The following is a 26683-nucleotide window of genomic DNA, read 5'->3' as shown; positions in this document are numbered from 1 at the left end:
AGCTGTGTGTGCTGCAGAGGGCGGAGCCGGAGAAGTGACCCAAGCCCTCTGGAAGAGGCCAGCAGATGGCAAGAGGAGCCCAGATAATTTGACATGGAGTTATTTAGTTTGGTTTTGCTTTGTTCAGATTGTGACTATGGCCTGGTTATTCCCTCCTGACGTCCTGAAGTAAGAAGGTACTTTTGTTTCGATTTTTACAGGAGCCCACAATTGAGAGTTTTTTAAACTTAAAAAAAGATATTTTGGAATTTTACGGAGAATTTGGATTTTAGAAGAGACGATTTTTTAAAGAGGCAGCTTATAAAGTTGTTAAGGCTGGGTAACATTTTAAGTTTGTAAAATGTTTTGCATATGATATTTTATTAATGTGTATTCTTGGATGAACAAGAAAAGAGAGGTTGTGGCTTAAGTGATGTGTTTGTGTGTCAAGGGAAACTTAGGCCAGTTCCGGGACTCCCCAGCTGCATGGACTTGAGGAAATCCGCTCCTCCTGTGCAGACCTGGGAGAGAGCTTCTGCTAGACAGTGGTGATTATACACCACAGCACGAGAGACTAAAGCCCACCACAGTCTACAAAGAATTGTAACAACCCATTCAGCTTTTCTGAAGTGTAGTATTCATAGTTTAAGGTGTTTTTTTTGTTTTGAGTCTGTTTATTTTTTCAAGGCAGGGTTTCTCTCTTTGTAACCCTGACTGTCCTGGAACTCACTCTGTAGCCCAGGCTGGCCTGAAACTCCCAGAGATCCACCTGCCTCTGCCTCCCAAGTGTGGGGATTAAAGGTGTGTGCCACCACCGCCTGGCTCAAAGAAGGTGGTTTTCATATTAAATATTTGTAAGTGATATGCTTGAGGGACTATTTAAATGTTTGACAATATACAGTGAAGATTTTTATCTTAAGAGTTGGAATTTTTAAATGAAAATTTCAATATAAAAAGTCACATCATGACGAATTATTGATAAAGTAATAAAATTTTCTCTTCCTGAGTCAATCAGCTTTTGCAGTCTTTCCTATTCTGATTTATCTCACCATTCTCCTCCTCTCTCAGGGTTTCTCTTACTTTTCCTAGGATTGCATTGACAGGATTCCTCCCTGCACTCTGAAGGCTACATGGTTAAAGTTTTAAACGTATCCTTCTTATCACTGACTTTCCTTGTTGCTCTTACTAAATAGTTTGCAAAGCACCTTAGAGAAGGGAGGGTTTATTTTGTCTAATAGTGTGTGAGCGCAGTCCGTTGTAATGAGTGAGGCGTGGCGGGGAGAGCAGTCCATCAGAGTGAGGCAGGCATGGGGGGGGAGACCGGTCCATCAGTGAGGGAGGCGTGGGGGAGAGAGCGGTCCATCAGTGAGACAGGCGTGGGGGGGAGAGTGGTTCATCAGTGAGGGAGGCGTGGGGGAGAGAGCAGTCCATCAGTGAGGCAGGCATGGGGGGGAGAGAGCGGTCCATCAGCGAGGGAGGCAGCAGGGCCCCCTGTATCTATAGTCCAGGAGTAGCGAGATGGATGCTGGTTCTGGCTTTCTCCCCTTTCTTTAGTCTGGCTCCCAAGCTAAAGACCAGTGCTGCCCTGCTGAGGTGGGACTTCACACTCGGTTAAGTCTCACTGCCGCTGCCAGGTGTCTGTCTCCCAGACTATTCCAAATCCTCTTAAGTGGAGCAGTCAAGCCTTTAACGTGACCCGTGTTCAGGTACTGTTCCCTCCCACACATGCCCACATGTGAGATAGGAAGTTCGTTTTCCAATTTTACTTTTTTTGGGGGGAGGGGGCAGAGCATGTATTTTGGTGGAAAGAAACTTCTGGAATGTCAATATCAAAACTTATTTTTTATTCACAAAATTAAATGCCAATTTGGCTGAATACAGGGTTCTAGGGTGAAAAAGCCTTTTCTTTGCTGAGCGTCATGTTCCTCTGCATTCCTTACAATCACAATGGCGTATGAGAACAAGTGTTCATGAGCACCTTTTTAGGATCACCGTCCGTATTGCTGGTGATTTTGAGAGAGAAGCCAAGAGCCGGGTTAGGCTGGGTACTCCAATACCTGCTTTTTCTCCCTCTTCCGTCTCATGTTCCTTCTGTCACATTGTCAACTTTTTCTTCTCAGAGTCCCAAACCATCAGCTAGAGGCAATTTCTTTAAATTCATGTAAGGCATGTAAGGTTACTCTTTGCTCAGTCTGAGAAATAGCTCTGCCTTTCTACCTTCTCACCACCTTCTTCCTCCTCCTCCCGTTCTTCCTCTTCCTCTTCTTGTTCCTTCTCCTCCCCCTCCTTCCACTGACCCAGAATTCACTACCAAATCAGTTCATTTCCAAGCCATCCCTGGCAATTTCAATTTCGTACTTTGTATCTCCCACACTAAGAGGCTGAGAAGTTGAGTCCTGTTTCACATAATACTGAGATCTCCTGCCCCTCCTCCCCGCTCCTCTTCCCTCCTGTTTTCTACTTCATCTTGGACTATCTGAGATTTCTTCTCCTCATCCTCCAGTTCTGAATTTCCTTTTTCCTCCTCTAGCTCTGAGGTCTCTTGATCCTCTAACTTGGGGGTTTCTTTTTCCTTCCATCTCCAAGGTTACTCATCCCTTATTTAGTCTCTCAGTTCTTCACTTCTAGCCTAGCCATTACCTTTGATGATCAGAAAGCTCAAACCATCATTTTGGTTTTCCTCCAGCTTTATGTTTGAGTCTGAGTTTTACTTTTTCTTGAATTCCATTTTTTTCCTTTTTGCTTGATTTGCTGTTTCATTTTATGGGGAGCATCTTCTAGTAAATATTTACTTATTAATGTGTGAGTGTGTGTACATGATAGGGAGGGCATGCATGCAACGTGTGTGTGGAGGTCAGAGGACAAGGTAGTGAGGTCGGATCTCTCCTCTCACCTTTAGGTGGGTCCCGGGGATTGAACTAAGGTCTCTAGGCTTGTATACTGTGCCCTTACCTGCTGAGCCATCCAACTGGCCTCTTCATAATTGTTTAATAAAGAGTTTGGGATGTTTTCTGAGACCTTTAAAGCTAACTCAGATTCTCCAATTGCTCCTGGACAGAGACCTGCCCTTAGCTCAGAGAATTAGACCGATGCACCCCAGAGCAAAGTGGAAGTTGGATTTGTCTGAACAGTCAAACCCCTCAGCCATTTGAAGTAGAGCTTACACCAGATATCCAGTTGAACATGGAAGTTGCTTCTGGGCACAACCATCTTGAAAGAAGCTGTCACTAATAGGACTAGTAGACTAATGAAACAGGCCAGATTTGCTCACGGAACATTATGCTCAATGTTAACCGTGTGTGTGTGTGTGTGTGTGTGTGTGTGTGTGTGTAGGAGACAGTCACTGGAAAAGATGGTAGCAGAACATGCTTCTAATAATAACACATATACAATGATACACATGAAGTAGGTAGAATTTGTTTAATGTAAGAAAAATTAGAGGACACTTATATATCGTTTGTAATGGACCCGGAATATCGGGTCTAGGGGTACACAGACACAACAGTGTACAGACACAAATGTTCACACATACACATCATTTATTCAGTTTAACATCTTTACATCTTCCTTTCTTGACTTCACAGCAGCACGTGGGATAGAAGGTTCTAGTACATTCCAGCTATAGAATTCTATGCTACTGAGAAAATATATGGCTAGCAAGACATCCCTGTTTTTGCTTAGATGGTATATGCATTCATGGACAATGAAGACTTGAAGCAAACAGATGTGGGAAAAAAAATGATACAGGACTTTCACAGACTTAATTCTAAACCTAATGCTAACTGATGACTTCATCACCTCCTACACGCCCTCCCATGCCCAAAAAAGGCCAGTTCACTGCGTCACATCCACATGGCAGTATGTCTAAGAGATTTCATGGAAAGAAGTGGCTGGAATCCACAAGAGTCTGGGCACCATAGTCTTTAAGACCGTGTCTCCATGAAGAAAGACCTTGCATCATCAGGCTTGGCTGACAGGGGAGAAGTCGAGGTGGGGCTTGTTAGAGCTGAGAGAGGGGGCTGGGAAGCCATTTCCCCTCTGGTGTGTTACACAGCATTCAAGCGGATGTCCCCACAGGGAATTTCTGTTGGTGTCTCAGGAGTGATACTTTTAATAATGCGCTGTTGGGAAGAAAATGCAATGTTATTTCAACATTAATATGAAAACATTGAATAGTGTGTTTTAATGACATCATTGGCCTTTAAAAGAGAACTTCTCAACTTATCTAATATGGATAAAAATGGCAGGAGTGGAGAACTACAAGCATCTGGAGAGCCAGTAAGAACATCACTGTGATGTGAAGGAGAGGAAGTAATCCTTAAGTAGAATTTTGCTGGCCATAGCACCCCAGACTTTAAGGAGTTGTGCTTGCCAGAGCCACACTGAGCTTAGAGATGGACAGACTGGATTTCAGTTCTCCCTCCCCTTGGCCATGGCGCCGAGTGTCATGAGCCACTGAAACCCATCCCTTACCATGTTGTAGACTATCGTTGACTAGATAAGAATATAATTAGGATTAGTCTTAAGTGGAACTATGGTACCCAGGACAGAGCTAATTAAAATGTGTGGGAGAGGCCGGGCGGTGGTGGCGCATGCCTTTAATCCCAGCACTCGGGAGGCAGAGGCAGGCGGATCTCTGTGAGTTCGAGGCCAGCCTGGGCTACCAAGTGAGTCCCAGGAAAGGCGCAAAGCTACAGAGAAACCCTGTCTCAAAAAAACAAAACAAAAACAAAAACAAAAAAAAAATGTGTGGGAGAGGCAAGCCCAGGAAATAACATTATAAAAAAAAGCGTTTGGCTTTACACCCCACCCCCTTCCTGTATGTACTGCTGCCCTTTTGTCTGATTCCCCCAAGTTACCAGGCTTAGATATTATTTAATTTTGTGTGTATGTATGCAGGTAAGGAGCATGGATGCCGGTTCATATGTGGAGGTCGGAAGATGGCTTTCAGGGGTCAGTTTTCTGCTGTGCGAGTTCCTCCAACTTAACTCATCTACCTTGGTGGTAAGAGCCATTTTGCCAGACCACCAGACTATTATTGATCTCAAACTTTGCCAGGCCCCAGCTAATCCAAGAACGGAGCGTTGCTGACATCTTCATAAACACATGCTCACTAGAGACCATCTCCCATTATCTTGGTGTGGGTCAAAGGCTTTCTGCACTGAGGACAGTCAGCGAATGACCCCAACCTTGAGTCTTCTAGGCTGCTAGTGTCTGAGATATCTTCCCAAATGAGACCAGTAAATAGTTTATTCTGTACACTGCAGACTTATGCAAGTGGTCCCCAGCTTATAGTGGGTTACTGCACCCCATTTTTCCTTTATGATGATACAAAAGTGATATCCATTCAGTAGAAATTCTGTTCTGAATTTCTGATCTTTTCCCAAGTTAGTGACATCACTGTCTCCTGGTGCTAGGTAGTGACAGCAAGCCACAGCTCCTGCCAGCCAAGTGCTCATGAGAATAACAGTACTGTATTATGTTGCTAGGCTATGATGTTCAGGAGGTTCGGTGTATTCATTATATTTTTTACTTAATGATATTTTCAATTTATGATGGGTTTATCAGGATCTAATCTCATTATAAAGCCAGGAGCATCTGGACATGACCAGTTCCCAGCAGAGTTCAGACATTTACTTTTCTCTTAAATTTACCTTTTGGTCTTTTTTTTTTTCCCAAACCAGAATTTTATATGAAACTTCTCTTTCTCCCAGAGTGCTTCTGAGTGTCAAATCTGGCCATTAACAAAGAGTGACTTTAAAACCTACACAGTAGGTATGGTGGCACACACCTGACAAGGCCAGCCTTCGGGAGGCAAGAGCATCACTGCAAGATTAAGGCTAGTCTGAGCTACATAGTGAGATTTTTAGAATTAAAACTCCCTCCAAAAAACTCAAACTTCTATTTTCCCAGGGGTACTTGGGGTGGGGGTGGGAGTGGGGGAGCCGTGGCATGCTTCACCACTTGCATTAAGTACACACAAGAATAGCAAAGGTCTCTGAGACGTCTCACGTAAAGAAAGGCCTTGGAGTTTCCTAACCCAGCATGCTCCAGATTTTCTACCCAGTGGTATCACCATTGCTGCTTCGGGGAACTGCTGCTCCTCAGACACGCTCTAGTCCAATGAGCACATTTTATTGACAGGAAACCACAGTCCAGAGGTGAGTGCTTTTCGTGACTGACTAGGTCCTTTCCTAACATTCCCTGGGCTTTATCAGCTGCTTCCTGGAAAGCCGCCCTCTCCCAGCTGGTGGCTCATGGGGAAGATGGCCTTGTCATCTCACCTACTGCCAATGGGTTTGAGTTCTGTCACTTATACTCTTTTGGGTGACATTTCCTTGTAACTCACTGAAAATTTGCAAGAAAGACAACTAGGTACATCTTATGACAAAATGATGACATTTGTTAACCTCAAGTTCCTGCTTCTGACCCTGGCCTCCGGGTTTGAAGCAACAGAGGTCATGGATCTCAACCATCGCTAAAGCGTAGCCTGGAGGAATGAATTTAGTGACTCAGTGTGAGAATGTCTTTCTGTAGAACAACTGTCTGGTCCTCTTTGGGAGGAAAGGTGATAGGGTTGGTTTGGTTATAGAAATTTGCTGAGTTTTCTTCACCTTGAGTTTAGTTTTCCTACCTAGAAAAGGAAATGGATCCAGTCGTCCTCAGAAAAAGATGTTTGTCTCAGGCTCTTATGAACTGTCTGAGTGTGCTAGTGTGATGGCCGGGGCAATATAGAAGTTTTGCTTATTAGACCCCCAGTCTAGTCCACCCGGGTTCTCGGAAGCCTTCTGGCTTTCCCCAGACGGTACCCTTCCTCTCTGAGCCCTCCCCCTGCAAACACAACAATGGACCTAAGACTCTCCTGGTGTGACACTCATTACTGTGTGTAATAAATACAGCTGTGGCAGAAACACCCAAACAGTAACATTTAAAACATTTCGGGTCTGTGCAAGTGAAGGGACACTGTCAGGAATCTTAGGAGTGGAACCACTAACCCCGGCAGGGCAGCATGGCATGAAAATGGCCACTATTGTCCCTGACCTTTAACACCAATTTCTACACCAGCAAACGGTCAACTTAGAAGAGGGAAACCACACCTAAAAACACAAAAATGCTGGCCCGAGAGCCAGGAGATCTGGAGAGTCCCTGAACTGGGTTGTCTTCAGACAAGTCACTGAAATGATGACTTAGACGAGGCTATCCCCACCCTCGGTGTTCTTGTCTGTCCATAGCACCTGTGCCCATCCACCTCCCAAGGTCCCTGGAGAGCAAAATGAGATGACCTGGAGACAGACACTTTGATTATTAATGTCTGGCAAGTTTGTTAGGCACTTGATAATCATTTCTTCTATTGTGGGGATAAATGGGTTCCAATGGCCTTAGCTACAGCTTTGATAACCAACTTTGTTGGGCAAGTGACAGTTTTTAGGCTAAAATTGTTAATGTAACATCCTCCTTTTGTGATGTTCTTCAAAATGGTACTTGACATATTGATGTGAAAAAAAAATGACCATGGCACCAGGCATGGTGGCCACACCTTTAATCCCAGCACTCAGGAGGCAGAGGCAGGTGGATCTGTGAGTTTGAGGCCAGCCTGGGCTACAGAGTGAGTCCCTGTCTCAAAAAGGAGAGAAGAACAATGACCATGGCTCTTTAAAACCATAACCTTCACTTACCTGTGTCCTGGATGTCACAGAGGTGTGGCCTATGCCCAATGGCAAGCAGCAGGTAAAGTGTCTGGTAAGCTTAGGAAGCTGTACACAGCCCCAACAGAAGACTGCAGAGCACCAATCACTTCGAGACAGGGTCTCATAGAACCCAGGCTGGCCCCCGAATCACAGTGTAGCAGAAAACCTCTACTTCCCGAGTGCTGTGATACACCAGGCTCAGCTCACTCTAGTCACTGTGTTTATGAGTTGTGTCGTAGTGATAAAGGCAGCCATTTAATTGTCTCTACCTTCAGTGAGATAGGTGAAAACTCAATAAATATATAAGACAATGAGCCTGCTGGTGGATTTTGTCTTTTGAATAAAACATAACAAGAGAATTACTTTCTTCACAATTATCCTGCTAAACACACACACTCACTCATTAGCCGCCACATACCTCCTTAAGTGTCCCTGGAGTGCTGATCAGCCGATAAATGATGTACGTAGGGATGCAGATGATAGATGACGTCCCTATGCAGTAGCCCAAGATGATACTCCAGTGAGGATAATTATATTGGAAAAGCCGCAGTTGGGGTGGGCTCATCAAAAAACTGCAAATGATGAACTAAGACAAATCCCAAGAAACATTGAAAATCTTGAGACCACAAACACCAAAGACCAAATCTGAGATTCTATATATCTGGGGTATATATCCTAGACGAACTTATTACCAACTTCTGTACCAACCAAAAAACCAACGAACGAACAGGTACATTCCTTGCTTGGGTTTCTTCACCTCAGGGCCTACTGTGGAAACGGCAAGCTACAGCATCCCTACAATTATCCCCAAAGTCAGAGAGAGGTAGTGTCTCCTCCTGCCACGGAGAAGAGACTGGCCAGCAAAGAGGCGACCTGGGCAGCCTCTCTGTTTATCTCTGCTTTGTGGCTGTGTCCCGGCCTTCACTGACTGTTTTAGGTGCGATCGATGGAAGGTGCCTTCTGTCTGGAGAGAGAAGCTGAGGAGTGCTCTGCTCTTGGGGATGTGCCTCCCCATCTTTCCTGTGTGTGTCAGGCTCTGCAGCCTGGGGTTTCAGTAACCATGGCCCTGCAAGGATGCATCCCAGCATAGTGACAGTCTGCTACAGGCCCTCATTGAAAGCAATAGTGGATGTGGGAAAGCAGCTTAACACTCCTCACTTGAAAATCCTATGAAATCTTTTACGAAAAATTCCAATCTCTTTTAACACCCAACTTACGATTTTCTTATTTTGTTTGGTCTCCAGAGTGAGCATAAACGTTGGGTTTTGCCTAGGAACCACTGTGCTGAAATCACTACTGCTCTTCATTTAATTTGAATTTAGTGCTTCGTGCTCCTACAGAAGACACTAATGTAGATTATTCGTGTAGTTAACCATCTATTTATATCTGTTTTTCCTTTGTCGGCAGGTAATAAAATGGGAAATTGTTAAGCACACATCCTCCTTCAGAGCCCTGCTAGCCTGGGTCCAGGAGGAGGGCTTCAAAAAATGAGTCCTGTCAATCACAAACCTTTCTCCTAACACAGGCTCCTCAGCCCCAGACCTGGCTACCGAGAAGGTAACTGGGAAAAGGGGCGGAGAAGTTCTGGCAGGAGCCTCCCTGACAGAACTGCTAGCTTGCTGTCAGGTTCGTGAAATCGAGCTCCAAGTTCCTTAGTTAGTGGCTCCCTCACTGAACCCAACCTCTTTCCTCAAGCAATCTATTTATTCTTTCTTCTTTTTTGTAAGTTAGTTTCAATGAAATAAGAACATTTTCAGTAAGTTACTTGTTTACCTAAAGCTTCCCTATAAAGCTCTGAACAGGGGATCTGCTCATTCATCACAGACTCGGAAGGCAGATTTGCCGCCTCTCCATGAGGTACGTAAGCACTGGCCTTTGGAGAAGAAAAATGGACATCCCTGGGATGGTGGGGAATGTGCCTTCACTGGTCTCTACATGGGCATTGACCATGAGCCTCCAGAAACAAAACAATAAAAAGCCCACGGCCTCCAGACCCAGACCAGAATGAAGCATATGAGGTGCTCACCTCATGTGTAAGGGGAAGCCAAAATATTTTAGTATAATCTGTCAGCTAGAGATAGGACCCGATGGGGACAGACTAGAGTTAGGCAAATGACATGAGTCACACAGGTTCAGGGCCAGTTCCAGCATTTGACAAGATGTTTTTCATACTGATTTTCGGCATTAATTTAAGCATTGCATTAAAACAGCATTTCTCTTGAGTGCTAATGTATTTTATGGCCCCTGGTGTGTGTCTGTTTGCCTCACCCTAGTCTCGGCCTGGACACTGCTTCCTTGCTGGGTGGGGAATATGAAAGCACATAAGAAAAATGCCTCTGCCCTCGGGGCATTAATCTAACGTGACTTCTTCCTCTGAAAAACAAATGAACGGATTTAAGTGGATTACCAAGAAGCAAGGTATTAATACAAGTTAAAACCTATTTATGTCAGGACTTCAGCTTCTGGTCAGAGTGGACCAAGAGACTCAGCCCAAACCTCTTAATATAAAAGCAACTGAAACTGTGCCAGGTGCATGAGCACCTGCCTTCAATCCCAGCACTCCAGAGGCAGGGGGATGGATGTGAGTTTGAGGCTAACCTGGATCTCCATAATGAGTTCAGGCTAGCCCGGACTACAGAGTGAGACCCTATACAAACAAACACACACTCCTGGATTTAAAAGAAACTGACAGACAGCAAGGTGGTGCACCTGCTGTTCCCACTAGAAAAGCTGAGGTGAGAAGATTTCTTGGGCTAAGTTCAAGATCAGCAAACCTTGTTTTTTTGTTTAAAAAAAAATTATTTGCGCTAAAAGCACCAAGTGAGCAATGGGCTGACAAATCAGTATGGAACTGCTGGACTAAAACCCAAGAAAGTACTCGAGCCAGGGTCTACACAAGAGTCACTGTGTCTCCTCGAGAGCTTGTGCCCATAAAGGAGCCACTGGAAAGTTTGCTGCTCAGGACAAATGTTTATGAAAACTTCTGGAGTCTAGAGCAATCAGGAAGGGCCTCTGGGAACAGAGACACAGAAGCAAAGATAGCAATTGGGCCATCATATAAAACTTAATACTGCTGGGTGTGGTGGCACAAGCCTTTAATCCCAGCACTCAGGAGGCAGAGGCATGCCTGGTCTACAAAGCAAAATCTGGGATAGTCAGGACTCTTACACACAGAAACTGTCTCAAAAAAACAAACAAAAAACCCCACTTCATCCTGAGAGGTGTTAGTGGTGGGAGGGAGCACAGGTTCTGTCTCAGGGAACTCAGAACATGCAGAGATGAAGAGAGACTGTGTGCTAAAGAAAGGCCCGAGAGGTCTGGGATGGCTCAGATGCTCTCAATAAGCTGAGGTGGGCCAATGGAATCATAGAACCTGCTTTTTTTTTTTTTTTTTTTTTTTTGGCTCTAAAGGATCAAAAAATGACCCCACCCAATAAAGTTAATATGTAAATGAAAAAAAACCGAGAAGCAGACCTGTGTGTGATATTCTGTTTGTGTTCTCACAAATAAAGCTTGCCTGGAGATCAGAGGGCAGAGCTAGCCACTAGTTAACCATAGAGGCCAGGTGGTGGTGGTTTACACTTTTGATCTCAGCACGATTGGGAGGTGGGGACAGGATCTCGGTCTGAGGATTTGTAGAAGTAAGAAGTCTCTAGTGGCTGTTTCTCTGATCTTTCAGGTTATTACCCCAATATCTGACTCCTGGTTTTAATTGATAAGACTAATTAGGATCCAGCTTCACAGTCCCTGTGGATGCACATAGCTTGGGTTTAGTCCAGGCTGCCTCAACATGCACTTGAGAAATCCATCTTTGGGCAGTAGAAAGACCGTTGGAGAGGAGGTGGCAGGGGCACACAGCAAGATGGCAGTGACTACTAAACATGGCATGAGCCACCCTTAGAATTCAACTTTCTTATCCAAGTCCTTTGACAATAAATGAATTCTACTTTTGGCTTGTCCTAAACTTGGGGACCTTTGTGTGTACCTCCTTCAAGGTGCATTTAAAATTGAGCATGAAATTGCTAGACCCCCCAAGCAATAAATACATCTTCCCTTGGTCTCAAATAATGTTTGTCACATGGTTTTAATGACACTAAGCCTCAATTTCCTTAAATGTTAATCAGAAACAACAAGCCAGGTGCAGTGACTCGTGCCTGTGGTGGCGGCACTTGAGAGGCTAGCCTGGGCTATGTAGAGAGTTCCAGGCCAACTGAATCTGCACATGGAGACTGTCTTTAAAAACAAAAACCACCCCCTTTCAGAGTTATCATAAAGATTAAAAGAGCAATGGGTGTGAATTTGGTGCAAAGTCAGCTCTGGCACTTACTGCTCCGTAAAAGTCATTGTTGTTAGTAGGGATCACTAGCATGACCCCTCGGATCCCTCGAGGTCAATGTCAGAAACAGTGGTGGGCACAGCTGCTGGGAGGTCCCCGGCAGAGGGGCTTTTTGGAGTACTAGTTTATTTTTGTCTCTTGGTGTGATTTTGTCCACATAGAAGTGCTGAGTTTATAAACTCTTTGAGATGCACCCCTTGGGCAGCACGCTCTTCCTTCTGTGTGTTACACTTCAGCAGCGCTTTTTTGGTTTTGTTTTTCAAGACAGAGTTTCTCTGTGTAGTCCTTGCTGTCCTACAGACCAGGCTGGCTTTGAACTCAGAGATTTTCCTGCCTCTACCTCCCGAGTGCTGGGATTAAAGGTGTGCACCACCGTCTCCTGTCCTTATTTTTTTAAAGAAATATCTAGAACAACAAGGCAGAAGTGACAACTCACCAGGAGAAACAGAGGACTGATAGCTACCCAGCAGATCCTCCAGAACCATCCTGGGCTAAAGCCGAGCATTTCCTTCACGTCACTGCAGAACTGAGTGATTCCTAGAAAAGCCCAAAGGAGAATTTGACTGAGGCAAGATCAGCACGAACAGTAGCCAAGAAGAGGAATGGGAATTCCTCTCTGAGCTGGTGGAGTTGCTCTGGTCCTTCTCCACATGAGGGGCTCCAGGTAGATGGGGGGGGGAGTGCATTATAAAACTGAATAATTTTTATAGCAAGCAAAATTCACAGAGCCAGAAAGTTGATGGACACCTAGGGAGGGAGCCAAGTCCCCCATTGGTGCCTACATCGTTATCCAAAGATCTCAGCCTACATTTGATGATCGTGTCCATTGTAGTTAGGAAGTCATTTTATTTAGGAATAGTGAGCCTGCCTTGCAGAGACCAACTTGGACTATCCACTGGCAACTTTCAAGGAGATTCTTTTCAAGATTTATTTTGTGTGTGTGTGTGTGTGTGTGTGTGTTTTGCATCCACGTGTGCATGGTGTCCACAGAATAGGACAGAAGAGGGTGTCGGGTCCCCTGGAACTGGAGTTAACAGACAGTGGTATGTCACCATGTGGGTGCTGGGAATGGAACCCAGGTCCTCTGGGAGAGCAACCAGAGCTCTTAACCACTGAGCCATCTCTCCAGCTCTTCAAGGGAATTTTTTTTTTTTCTTGAGACAGGGTTTCTCTGTGTAGTTTTGGTCCCTGTCCTGGATCTTGCTCTGTAGACCAGGCTGGCCTCGAACTCACAGAGGTCCACCTGGCTCTGCCTACGGGGGCTGGGATTAAAGGCGTACGCCACCACCGCCTGGCTTAACCACAATATTACTTATTTGTATGCCAGGTCAAGACCCAGGTTCTTCTAGAAAAGATTGCTGGCACTAATGTGACAACGCCCACTGACGTTGAGGGCGTGTGATGTGACAGGGCTTCCAGCTGCTTCCTCTGGAAGGCTGTGGTTCCGAGGGCAGGTCTCTACAGTGACTTTGAACTCTGTCCTCTGAATTAGGTCCTGAGTTCAGTTCCCAGAACTCATAACAGGTGAATCACAACCTCCTACAAGTCCAGCTTCAGGGAAGCCAGTACTGTCCTCTGGCCTTTGCAGGCTGCTACGCTCACACACACATGCAATTAAAATCTTTAGTTCATGTGCTCACCCCACTTTCTTCACAACGTGCATAATGACAATGGAGATAAAGCAGTTGATCATAGACATTGGAAAGCAAATGCATTTCCAGAATGAGATGTTTGCTTCTTGATCATACAACATGTCTCTGAACTTGTGTTCCTCAAGTCAAATGCCTGTCCCCTCCCCTACCCCTATTCAGGGGCTCATGGGACCTCTGCCAATAGATCTCAGCTCACTTCCTGTACCTCCTCTCACCCTTGTCAAAGTCCATCCCAGGACAAGAGGGAGTGACCCGGGTATTCTTGCCTCGTTAGTAGACAAGGGCTGAAGCTCTAGCTCGCTGCTCTGGAGAGGGGTCTTGCTTGAGAAACTCAAATCCGGGGCACTCTCACAGTAATGCACTGTACAATCAGGTCTTAAACCACCACTGTGGGTGAACTGGCTGACTTTAGCTTCTCTCTTCTGAGTAAATGTTTAAAAAAAAAAAAAAGAAAGAAAAGAAAAGAAAAGAAAAACCAGAGTGGGAACAACGTTCTCCCTCAAGGGTGTGGCCACTGTGGTCCAGTGCGGAGACAATGATGGACTGCTCTAGAAAGCCCTCCGCTGAGATTATCTTACAGACTCATCAGGAGCTCACACTTGGCCAACTGCCCCTTCCTGTCCTCTTCTGATGAAATCAGTGCCTGTCTCCATGCAGACTGAGGCCAATACAGAAAGAATCCTCCCTGGGAGGGGCTTCTTACCATAGAACCAAGACACAGCAACGGCTTCTATGAGCGCCACAGTGAGCACGGCGGGGCCCGTGGCATACTCCTCCAGCAGCGTCACCACATAGGCGCCTCCCTGGGAACGAGATTACAGATGCGGTCAACGGTCTTCTGAGGTGCAACCACTCATTACAGAGACCTGCAGAAGCTTCTGAATGGAAGGCGATGAGTGGGGGGGTTCTCACTCTGGACTCAGTCTAAGTACCCCAGGCCTGTCTTATGGAGTGGCCTTTGAATGTGTGCCTAGCTGACATCTTACCCCATGGAGCACGTTTCTTTTAAATGGTGCCGAGAACCGAACTCACAGTCTGGGGCGTGCGAGGCTCTACCACTGAGTCTTCGGCCCTCTAGCTCATGCTTGTTTTACCCACCACACTGTGAGAGACAGACTCTGAAGGGCTTCGCTATCCACTTTCAACTGACTGGATACTTTCTAGACTCAACCTTGGAGAACCCACAACTGGAAAGACTGAATCTGGAAGCTGGCCATGGTAGTGCGCACCCCTAATCCCAGCAGTCAGGAGGCAGAGGCAGCCTTGTCTACATAGTAAAAGAAAGAAAAGAAGAGCCTGGCAGTGGTGGCGCATGCCTTTAATCCCAGCACTCGGGAGGCAGAGGCAGGCGGATCTCTGTGAGTTCGAGACCAGCCTGGTCTACAGTGTGAGTTCCAGGAAAGCAGAGAGAAACAAAAAAAACAAAACACAACAACCAAAAAAACCTTGAATCTGGAATGACCAACTTAACACTCAGACATGTAGGTCACTGTTGTCTGCCTTCTTGTTCTAACCTCTGACCCCTCTGAGACATGCAGCCCCTTACCCTGACCTGATAAAATGTTGGAATCATTGAGGTCGCGGCTTGAGCCGGGAGGACACAAGCCCACGATGCCACACTACCTGATGTGCACTTTCCTGTATTTGCCTTGGCTACTAAACAAAGAGACGAGGGAGACGGATGGCTGGAGAGGATCTGACTTCTTGACATGGCAAGCTCTGCAGGAGACCAAGTGGCCTGACATACAGGACACCAGCCTGCAGACCAGGACACCAGGGCAAAGCACCCCTCAAGGTGGAAATGACTGGAAATGAAAATCCTCACTTCTCTCCAGGCATTTTTGCCAAGCCTGGAACATAACTGGATCTGTTGTGAAACACTAAGCTCCCCCACCCACCCCACCCCCGAGCCCCCACCGACCCCATGCTGTGCACAGATCTCCCAGCCGGTAACGTGGAAATAACTTCTCGTTGATGACAAATTTTTCAATGCTGAACATTGAACCCAGGGCCTCACATTATGCTAGGCAAGCAACCTAACACTAAACTGCATCCTCAGCCCCGATAAGCTTTGTAAGAGTGCTAGCAACACCCCTTGAGGCCCCCAAGTGAGGGCACTGTGGAAGTGGAGGAAAGGATCCTCTCTGCTTGTAGAATGACTGGCACCCTAGCAGAGGCCACTCAGAGCCAAAGGCCCCAATACTCACAGACGTCAGTGTGAGCAGGGATCCCAAGACGCAAGTAATGATCACAATGAGCACAAACCACTCGCGGCGCTTGGCCCAGATGTGTGGGAACTCGTCCAGGACTGCCGTTATCACGCCTTCCAGGCCTGCAAACTAAAAGATACATGCAGATGGTCACAGTGGCGTCTTGGGACAAGCCTGTGCCTCGAGGACAGTGGACAGGAAGAGAGATAAGACTACCAAGTGAACGGTCAAGCTGACCAAGGCTAGTTCGCCCACTCACTGGCACGTGAACAAGGTTATTTCCATCTGATACCATCATCAGAACCCATCATTTAGGACACACAGGCAAGAAAACACAGTACACAGAACTTCAGCATTTGGTGTGTCTGGGAGAGAATGGTTGCCCCAAGGCCAGCTCAGTGCCAACACCCTCTCCCCACTCAAAGTTACCAGTCTCTGAGCTGAGCCTTTAGGCGCCATCGGGGTCGAGAAGGAAAACAAGGAATTTATATATACTGAGCCCTTTGCGTCAGGTACTTTCCCTACGTTGTGCCAATAACAACTCTCTACTGTACCCGGTGCTAAAGGCACCATTGCTGGGAGCAGTGGATGAGGCAGGGGACAGAATGGGGAGGAACGGGGAGAAAGAGGAGGGGGAGAGGGGAATTACCAGGAGGTAGCAAACTGTACCAGTGCGGGTTTGGGTGAGAGGAAGCTGAGTCTAGCCACTTCCTGCTCCCGTTCCCTCTCATCTGCCCAGACCCATTTTCCATCTCCACTCACCGTGCTATCCAAACCCAGAGTGATGAGCATGAGGAAGAAGATGATGGCAAAGAATGTGGCTGCTGGCATGTTGGCTATAGCCTCGGCATATGTGATGAAGAGGAGGCTGGGGCCTGAAAGAGAGGGAGAGAGGAGGAGGAGGACGATGACGAGGAGGAGGAGGAGGAGAAGGAGGAGGAGGAGGAGGAGGAGGGGGAGGAGGAGGAGGAGGAGGAGGAGGAGGAGGAGGAGGAGGAGGAGGAGGTAGCCGCTGAGACCCATCCCATCAAGCGATGGCAACTAGAACTGGGCTACTCCAGAAGTTTACAGTTCTCACATAGCACTCCTCAGGGAATCGGGCTTTGTCAGTACCAAAGCCGCCTTCACCCACCACACCTGACCTTTTGCAAAACCAGGGAGAAGATTATCCACCCTGAAAACTGTGTGTCTTCAACTCGGGAGATAGAAGGGACTTAAGACCCGGACTACTCAAGCTCCAGTATGTGACAATTCTATGTTTCATTGTCAGGGCCCGGACTGCTATATCTGAGGTACCTTGTGATGCTCTCAGCTCCAGAATACCAGGAAATGGAACAAAGACCTCTTGCTATTTTTTAAGTCACCCCTTCTTTTTACATTTGAGGGTGCTACGGTATGAACTCCAGCATCTGAACACCATAACTTGCTCTACCACTGACCTCCACACCCCAGCCCTTAAAGTCCTTTTGACAGTATGACAAACATGTTCTCAAACCCTATGGTTAGCTAGGGATGCTGTCGTTTGGTCAAAGCACTACATCGGGCCAAAATACAAATATTTCCCAAGGCCCTGGGGCTCCATCTACTTGGTCTCATTGCTTTAAATATTTGGTATGCTATTTCCCATGAAAACATTAAGCAGCATCGCTACATCAGTTAAATCTTATCTCTCCACAAGGGAAGTTCTAAGGACTAGTGGTTTTTTTTGCCTACTAGACCGGACCATACCATGAGATCATCCAGTACCCAAACCCACTGATTTTAAAGCTATCACACCAGTCACATTTTTAAGCCCACCACACAACACACTGGGCACTGAGAGAACTGAACGCATGGATGGGCTGAGATCACCAAGGCAACTAAGTTTCTTTCAAATCTTTGAAAATGTAAACGAACAGTTGAAAAGTTTATGTATTTCTAGAGATTCAAAGTGTGTCAGTTCCATAAATGGAGCCCTTGAGCCTACCTGCATCTTTGGCCACCTCGGACACGTCCTCATTCCTCATCTCAGCCATGTAGCCAAGCACCGTGAAGATGACAAAGCCAGAGACGAAGCTGGTCATGCAGTTCACCACACTGGTCACCAGGGCATCTCTGCAATGGAGAATGCAGGCTCCCTGAGACATCTCTGTGTTAGGGAGTCTAAGAAATGCCTGTCTGTCTCTCTCCTGCTGAGACAGGCCTCCATGCCCAACCTACCCCCACATCTCCCAGATCCCTGTCCCCAAACACTGTGGCTACCACACACAGCATGGGGAAGGCAGGTCAGGGATGGTTGAAGACATGGTCATAAACCAGGTACAGTAGCATGTGCCTTAATTCCATCCCTTGGAAGGCTGAGTGAGGCTGAATGAGGCAGAGAAGTATGAGTTCAAGGCCGCAGAGCTATGAGCCCCAGAGCAAGATGGGGAGGAGGGAAGGCTGGCCTGCTGAGAAACAGCACAGCACAGACCTCTCCACTTCAACCAGCAGAGGCAGTGCCCTGGAGCGGGGGCCTTAGCTGGAGGGGTCCACGAAGGGGCTTTGACCTCACATTTGTGAAGTTAAAAGTTTAATATTATCTTTCAATAAAATCACAAGACTGCCAAGGAGATACTTTAAGACTTCATTCCATAGCTTTAGCTGGTATCCCCACACAAGGCCTTAGAGGGTGTGTGAACTCCTCCTCCATCTTTAGAGAGAATAAATTCCATAATTACTTTCATAATAGTATAAATGGACTGCTGGGCATTGCCATCTGTACAGGAAGGTTTAATGTCTGAGGATGATCAGTGACACGCAGGCCAACATTAGTGCAGTGCTCCTCTTTTAAAATACAGAAGCATAATTCTTCCACTATTGTGGCATTTGTTTGTAAGCCAAAATAGTTCAATCATTATACTTATTACAATACAATATTTTATATATATATATATTTTTTTTTTTTGAATTTTTTTGAAACATATATATTTGATTTTGCTTTTTCAAGACAGGGTTTCTCTGTGTGGTCCTGGCTGTCCTAGAACTCACTTTGTAGGCCAGGTGAACTCACGAGATCTGCCTGTCTCTGCTTCCCAAATGCTAGGATTAAAAGTGTGTGCACTATCATGCCTAGCTAAGGGTAAAGTATATTAACTACTGTATGCTGTATTGTTTTATAATCTTGCCATAACATTTCCTTGTTTTGTTTGCTTGTTTATTTTGTTCTTGTCTTGTCTTAGGCAGGATCTCATGTAGCCAAACACAACATTGAACTCAGTCTGTAGTTGAGGCTGGCCTTGAACTCTTTATCCTTCTCTAATTGAGGCTGGCCTTGAACTCTTCATCCTTCTGTCTCCTCCTCCCAAGGTCTAGGACTATAGAATGTACTATCACCCCCAACTAAGAATTTCTTATTTTATATATATGACTCTTAGAAAACAGAAGTATCTTGGAGAGTTTCTCTACTTCTGAATAGCCTGGGTAAAGAGAGACACAGCTTGAATGGGCACTATGGCCATGGATGAATGGCCAGGGGCTTGTGATCACCCTGAGGAACAATGCCCTCACGGTGTGGGTCTAGATGGGTTTGAGACCATTGCCCTCCTGGGACTATGTGTCACTCCATTTCCAAGCTTCACTCAGCAGTCCCACATACTCACTGGTAGCAATTGTTGTTGAACTTGTTGTAGCTAGCAAAAGCCAGGAGAACCCCAAAGCCCGGGCCAAGAGAGAAGAAGATCTGAGCAGCAGCATCCACCCACACCTGGAACACAGCAGGAGAGGGCACAGGATGAGACCTGGGTTGCCGCCAAGCAAAGCAACACCCCTCCGGCCTCCGTGAGGCTGTGCGCTGGGCAGAAGCCCGTATTTCCAGGCCCATTTCGGGGATGGCCACTTCTTGGGTGAAATACATGTGATTTCTCCTCCTAGCATTTAAACTTAGTCCTGTCCCATGGCCTCAAGATGCCATGTTCTTAGTACTTCTTGTATTTCTGATGTATCACTGCAGACTTGCACATTAAATTTGAGTTGTCCCTACTGTCCTATCCGAACGAGAATCGGCTTTGTCTAGTCAAAATCAGGCCACTGCACAACATTTCCCCCAAAATCTCACCCCTGTCTCCAAGAGTTTCTGCCAGTTGGGTTTCAAGTAGAAGACGACCCCTCTCCAGGCTCCAGGAAGGGTGGCTCCCCTCACCAGCAGGACGGACAGAACGACGTAAGGGAAGGTGGCTGTCACCCACACCACCTGGAGTGAAGAACAAAAACACAGGTTACTGTCATACTGTCCCAGAGACAGCAAAGAAGGGAGACACGTGGTGGCAGTGACTTTTACTACAGGAGACCTCTGGGAATGGGGGTCCATTTATTCTGTCACTTTAGGAGGCAGTGTGGCCTGGCAGAAGGATCCGTACCTTCAAGCCCGAGGCTGGGTATAACATACTACTGTGATTCTGCCATTTGAGACACTGAGGCAGGAGGATTCCTATGAGTTCATGGCCAGCACGGGCTGCACAGTGAGATGCTGCTCTGAAAAGAAAACAGACACTAGCAGAAATAACAAAACCCACTGTCTTCAGAATCAGCCGGCAGCAATCTGCTGGGTGGTCCTCCCTACCTCTGAGCCTGCTCCACATCTTTACAGTAGGGACAGAATCTGGCAGCAGACAGAATTAGTCAGTGTAGAAAAGCTCTAGATATGGCTCATGATTCGCTTTCTGTAAATTATGGCCAATATTAGCAATTATCACTAGGCTAAAAGAATTTTGAAATACACACACACACACACACACACACACACACACACACACACAATTTGTTTGTGTATACATGTATGTGTGGAGGTCAGAGGCTGACACGGGATGTCTTCCACAGTTGGTCTCCACCTGACTTTTTGAGCTCACACTGAACCTGATGTTCACCCATTCAGTTAAACTGACGGGCCAGTAAGTCCTATCTCAGGGGTCCTCCTATCTCAGGGGTCCTCCTATCTCTGCCTCCTGACCTCCCATGCTGGGATCACAGCCATGCACTGCTGTGAACAGCTTTTTACATGCGTGCTAATGACACACACTCAAGTCTCCATGCTTCTGTGGCAAGTACTTCCCCTGCTGAACCCGCTCTCCAGCCCCATTCATTTTCTAATATAAAGGGGCTGAATTGTATCTTCATTTAATTAGTTGGATTTACATGTAAATGATTTAGTTAATTTCTAGAACCTGCTAACAGATGTGATGAAGACAGTATCATCGAGTGTGTTTGGTGTTGAGGCAAACTGATTTTCTCCTGCTCAGTAGTTGTCCAGGGTAATAGTCTTGAGTTTTTTGTGACAGTGTGGGGTCCTGAGCGGTCCAGACAAGCAGCAGTAGAGTCCTCCTCACCTTGCCAGATGTTTTGACTCCTTTCCAGATGCTAAAGTAGATAATGGTGAAGATGAGCATGATGCAGAGAGCAAGCTGCCAGCTGATGGTCCCCAGGTCCTGGAGTCCCTTCGACAGGTGGATCTGCAGGACATGGCGCCTGGAGTGATAAAGAAGAGCCCATGAGAGAGTCACCTGAGCACATGACTGTGAATTTCTGTGTAGGCAATGAGCCCTTCACTCTAAATTAGTTCTGTATTTGGGCTACTATTGCCTAAAATTCCTATGTTAAAAATACTACTGGGCTGGAGCTGGGCAGTAGTGGTGCACGCCTTTAATCCCAGCACTCGGGAGGCAGAGCCAGGTGGATCTCTGTGAGTTCCAGGCCAACCTGGTCTACAGAGTGAGATCCAGGACAGGTACCAAAACTACACAAAGAAACCCTGTCTCAAAAATAAGAAACAAAAACAGAAATCAAAAAATACTACTGGGCTGGAGGAATAGCACACTAGAAGAACAACTGCCTAGTATGTATAAGACCCCAGCTTTAATCTTTAACACCATAAGAAAGGAAAAAATCCTAGCTTCTCCAAGCATCTTCCAAACCGTAGGTCCCACTCACAAAGTCAGCACACCAAATCAGGAACAAGTTTTGAACAACTGAGGTAATAGGGTGTTTGGTTTCCATGGCAACTGGCTGGAGGAGGAGAAGCCAGCAAGGAGGGTAGCTTTGATGCAGAGGAACAACTTTGGGGAGTGAAGGTAGGGTCAGTGCGGACATGGTGGAGCAATTTGGCCTGACGTATGGGTGTACGGAGACAAAGAAGGGGCAGTTTATGGAGCAGTCGGGAGCAGTTTACTGAGAGTCCCAACTCCAAATCCTGGAGGGCGCGATCCTGCCATCCCTACACTCACATTTGTTCTCTAATCCTAAGCAGCTTCACCTCTCAGAAATCTACCAGGAGGCAGGGAAGGACTCGGAGGTCCCACCCACCCCTGAAGATCCACCGTCAGTCAGTGTTTGCTGGGATAAGACGTTTTCTTCAGTGGTGTAGCACTGATAAGCTGCCCATGCTCCCCAAAGCAACCTTCATTAAACTCATGGGTCACCAGAAAGAATAGAGAAAAACATGACCATAGAAGAGGAGCAAGTTAGGAAGGGGATGAGAGGGAGAGAATAACAATAGGGATGGATATAAGCAAAATACGTTATAGCCATACGTGTCCATGTCGTAATGGAACCTGTTATGTATAGTTAATATATGCTAATGGAACAGTTTGAAAGAAGTCTGCCAAGAGAGGGGTGAAGATGCCAAGCTCCAGGGGCGTATGGCCCGTCCTTAACAGACCACGCCCTCCCTCGCCTGTCCTTACAAGTAAAACTCCTCAGCAGGGGACGTGGAATGGAGCGTCCAGGTGATGTTGTCCTGGGAGAAGTAGTTGGTGCAGTTGCCGGTGTTCCAAGAGTTCTTGCAGCTGGTCCAGGGCAGCTGGTCCGTGAAGGAGGAGATGAGGTAGTAGAGTGCCCAGGCAATGATGGTGTTGTAGTAGGAGGCGATGTAGAAGGCAATGATGCAGATGGCGTAGCCAATCCCTGGACAGTGGGCGAGAAAGGCCATGTTCACAGGGCAGCTCACACCCAGAAAGCCAGAGAGATTGAAGAACTAAGTCCCAGGTCCCAGCCATTTATGTACGTTGCCCGGCACCTCCTCCCGACCCTTCAGTTACCTTTGAAAATCGGGCAGATTTTCCTCCATATAGAAATGCACCCATTTCGGTGGTACTGGCCCAGTGCGAGCTCCATGTAAAAGAGCGGGATCCCCCCAAAGATGGCCATGATGGTGTAGGGGAGGAGGAAGGCCCCTGTGGCAGAAGGGAGACAATTTTACTTCCTGCCCACATCCATCCCCAGATCAGCCCATTGATGTGGAGACGAGCTCACAGTAGGTCACCTGATCTTAGTGCTTTGTGGGAGATGGCAGTAGGCCAAGTGCCCAGCAGTAGGCCAAGTGCCTGGGTACTATCAAGTGTGAGCCCCTGTCTGGTTAGTTAGCATGACTGTTGACATTGTAGAGTCACCTGGGAAGGAAGTCCCGATGAGGAAGTCTTTTTGTTTGTTTTGGTTTTGTTTTTTGAGACAGGAGTTTCTCTGTGGAACAGCCCTAGCTGTCCTAGACCTCACTCTGTAGACCAGGCTGGTCTCAAAACTCAGAGATCTGCCTGCCTCTGCCTCCTGAGTGCTGGGATTAAAGGCATGCGCCACCACACCGGGGGAAGTCTTGATTGGATTGGCCTGTGAGAGACTTTCTTTTATTTTTATTTTTTTATTTTTTTTGTTTTTTTGAGACAGGGTTTCTCAGTGTAGCTTTGCACCTTTCCTGAAACTTGCTTTGTAGACCAGGCTGGCCTCGAACTCAGAGATCCACCTGCCTCTGCCTCCTGAGTGCTGGGATTAAAGGCATGCGCCACCACTGCCTGACTGAGACTTTCTTAATTGGTTTAATGGAGATGGGAAGCCCCACCCTGAATGCAGGCAGCACTCCTTCATGGGTTGGTCCTTGGACTTAATGGAAAGGAGACACTGAGCTGAGCCACCATGCGCACATGCACGTGACTAGCTGCCTCAAGTTCTGCCATCTAGAATTTTCAGTGGTGATGGACGGTAACCTGGCACCTTGAGCCAAATAAACCCTTTCTCTTGAAGCTGTCTTTGTCTTGGTATTTCACTGAAGCAACAAGAAACGAAACTCAGATACTGTCTCAGGGAAAAGCAAAAGCAAAAACAAGCCAAACAAAAGACAAACCAAGCGAACAGTCCAGAAAGAGGAGCCTGAGGGAGGAATGGAAAGAGGCTGGGCTGGAGTCAACAGAGCAGGGGCCAGGACTGTGGTGGGTCTGGGGTTGTTCAGGGAGTCACCAGTCTGACTCAAGTTTGGGTTTTAGTAAATTTGAGGCTTTCTATTTTAAAAAGTCTGGCCAGGACTAAACCAGGGAGAGTTCTCTAGGTAAGACCCTGGCTATTGTTAGCCAAAGGATTATAAAGGCAAAACCCACAAAGTTATAATTCTGGGGAGCCAAATGAACTCATATGCTGTTTGGGTGCGGGCAAGACTTGATTTTATAACAGACGTCCAAGCAGGTGCTTCAGCCATCCAAGCAAGCAGGCATTTCATACAACAGCAGAACTTAGCAGTTAGCCTCTTTAATTTTGTGACCCATTACCTTATAAGAATAGCTGAGTCAGTAAAATATTTTACAACAATCAGCAATTTTTTAAGAATAGCTCAGTTGCACCAGGAAGCGTCCATCTCGGGCCAGCTGATAGGGTACATTCAAGGGAGGAGCGACTTCCTCATGGCTTACACAAGTTACAAACAATTTAGATTTTTACAAGCCTAGCACAGTACATTTATCCTCTAAACATAAAGTTCACCATCACATGGAGACATCCACTTTTGTCTGAGCTCTGATTGCCTCTCACATAGGATGAAGGTGCCAGCAGAGTCACACATCACAGTCACAGGTGACTCTAAAAACTGACCTCCAGATTCAAGGGTCCACCCCAGGCCTCATGAAGAAGATGTCCAGGTGTGGGAACAATGCTGAAGTGTCCGGTGATCTACACAGATGTAACCATCTATAATTCATGGAACCCGATCCTCCTTCATGAGCATTACCTATGACTCTAGACTCTTGACCACTGATATTTTGACTGCACGTCCATAATTCCACTGAGCCAGAATAATTCCTCACAGGCCATCACTGTTTGAGAGCGTGGCTGAAAATGGTTGTTTCTCACAGAACGAGATTGCTCACCTGCAGCTTGAGATTTAGCCCAAAGGGCGAGTTAGCTATGATTTCCCCTGATAACCTTCCTGCCTAAAAAGTGCTTCACCCCTAAAAACCTAAAGTCAGTGTGACTCAGAAAGCTCCCTGTAATTACAGTCGCTTTGAGCAAACCCAGCTTGAGAATCAAAATCATACTGTGTTTTTATGGTGGCCCTCAACTCATCCAAAGGATTTACCCGATTGGCTTTATAGTAGGAAATGTCACCAAAGATCCAGCCCCTCGTATAGGCTCAGCCTAAAGGTCCTGCCAAACAGGAGATAAGAAGAATATGATTTCCAATCCCCCCACGCAAGAGATGTGCAACCTCCCACGACCCAAGGAACTGCCTTCGTAGCCAGAGCAGCCACTAAAAGACGAAGAAACTTTGTGTTAGGTCACAGAAGTCTGGATGACATAAATGAATTACCTCCCAGATCTCACTATAGTTGCCTCTCAAACAGCTTGTCAAAATACACGTCCACTGATTTGATCTTGCCCAGTGTCCACACAGAGGGTCAGTACCTACTCACCCATCTCCCCCAGTCTGCTCTGCTCTCTCTCTGGCTCCCCAGCTCACACATACAGTCAACATTGTAACTACTCTAGGGCCTTAGGGTCACTAGAATGGACAAGACAAGGCATCTACAACACAAGAGATGTAAATGTAGGTGTGCGTGCTCTGGGGTTGGCACTAACGTCATACTGAGGCTGGGTTCAGCTTTGGATCACATCAAGTCTGATAACTTAGGACTTTGGACCTACACTAGTGCTATTCTCTGACCTCACACAAGCCCAAAGTCCCAGCAGGGGCTGGAGCCTTACAGGCCCCTCCCAGTGTTTCTTCCCACAGGCCTTACACCTCGGGACTCTGCCAGCAGGACTTCAGCACAGCGCGGCGAGTGTTCGCTTGCTTCTGACTCACTAACGGAAGCCTGACCAATGCAGGACGAGAAGGAAAGTCCTTCAACAAATGTAGCACAGACAATAAACCCATGTGTGGGAGAGCTCAGGTCCGGCTCCACAAACCCAAAGCCCCACACAGGCTACCTTAGGCTTTTGGCTGAAAGGAGACTCGACTGGCGTGAAAGCCTAGGTTTCACATTCTCAGACTCATGTCAGCTACACAAGACAGTGAGGACATGACTTGTCTTAAGGCTTCCCAGGAGGGTCTACAGCCCACCCTGGGTGGGAGCCTCTGCTGGTGGCCCATGGTACTAACCTCCGCCGTTCTGGTAGCATATGTAGGGAAAACGCCAAATGTTGCCCAGGTCCACAGCATAGCCAATGACAGACAGGAGAAAATCCATCTTCTTGCCCCAGGTCTCTCGTTCCCCTTGGCGAATCTCAGCCACCAGGGTGGTGGTGGCGGCAGCTGGCATAGAGTGTGTAGCTTCGTCTCCTGCACTCGTGTTGGGAACTGCAGAGTACCCATTGGATATTTGGCCAGGCTCTGCCCTGTCCCCTGGGGTGGGGACGCCCTTCTGTAGAACACCATTTTCTTGACAGTCCTCTCTGTCCTTGCACGCTGACAGCACTTTCTGAGAATTCAAGGGTGTGGTCTCCATCCTGTTGGTCAGTAAATGATACCGATGCCCATCCGCCAAGGACCGGAACTAATTCTTACGTTTGGCTTTGAGTCCCCTCCCCGTGTTATGGTGATAAAACTGA

General features: G+C 46.8%; 1 protein-coding gene across 1 annotated transcript; it reads right to left on the bottom strand.

Moving 5' to 3' along the window:
• Positions 1-3384: 3384 nt before the first annotated feature.
• Slc6a4 (solute carrier family 6 member 4) lies at positions 3385-26683 on the bottom strand. The gene is made up of 13 exons (XM_059271245.1): positions 26235-26683; positions 22915-23049; positions 22561-22780; positions 21208-21346; positions 19941-20075; positions 19486-19589; positions 17832-17959; positions 16628-16740; positions 15863-15994; positions 14359-14458; positions 12440-12540; positions 8086-8253; positions 3385-4100 (listed from the first exon to the last, which is right to left on the bottom strand). Exons 1-13 carry the CDS (start codon positions 26578-26580, stop codon positions 4026-4028), a joined length of 1896 nt encoding a protein of 631 aa, XP_059127228.1. The 5' UTR covers positions 26581-26683; the 3' UTR covers positions 3385-4025.

This window comes from Peromyscus eremicus, chromosome 8a, assembly GCF_949786415.1.
Source record: "Peromyscus eremicus chromosome 8a, PerEre_H2_v1, whole genome shotgun sequence".
Taxonomy (NCBI): domain Eukaryota; kingdom Metazoa; phylum Chordata; class Mammalia; order Rodentia; family Cricetidae; genus Peromyscus; species Peromyscus eremicus.
The sequence above is the reverse complement of the archived record's forward strand: the minus strand, read 5'-3'. Positions and strand labels throughout refer to the sequence as shown.

Bases quoted from the DNA above. Each gene is read 5' to 3' on its own strand.
- Slc6a4 (XM_059271245.1), bottom strand. From the start codon at position 26,580: ATGGAGACCACACCCTTGAATTCTCAGAAAGTGCTGTCAGCGTGCAAG. The intron at 21,347-22,560 runs GTAAGGACAGGC...TTATCACTCCAG, and splicing joins CCTGCTGAGGAGTTTTACTT to GCGCCATGTCCTGCAGATCC. The intron at 4,101-8,085 runs GTATGTGGCGGC...TCTTCCCAACAG, and splicing joins CTCCAGGGACACTTAAGGAG to CGCATTATTAAAAGTATCAC.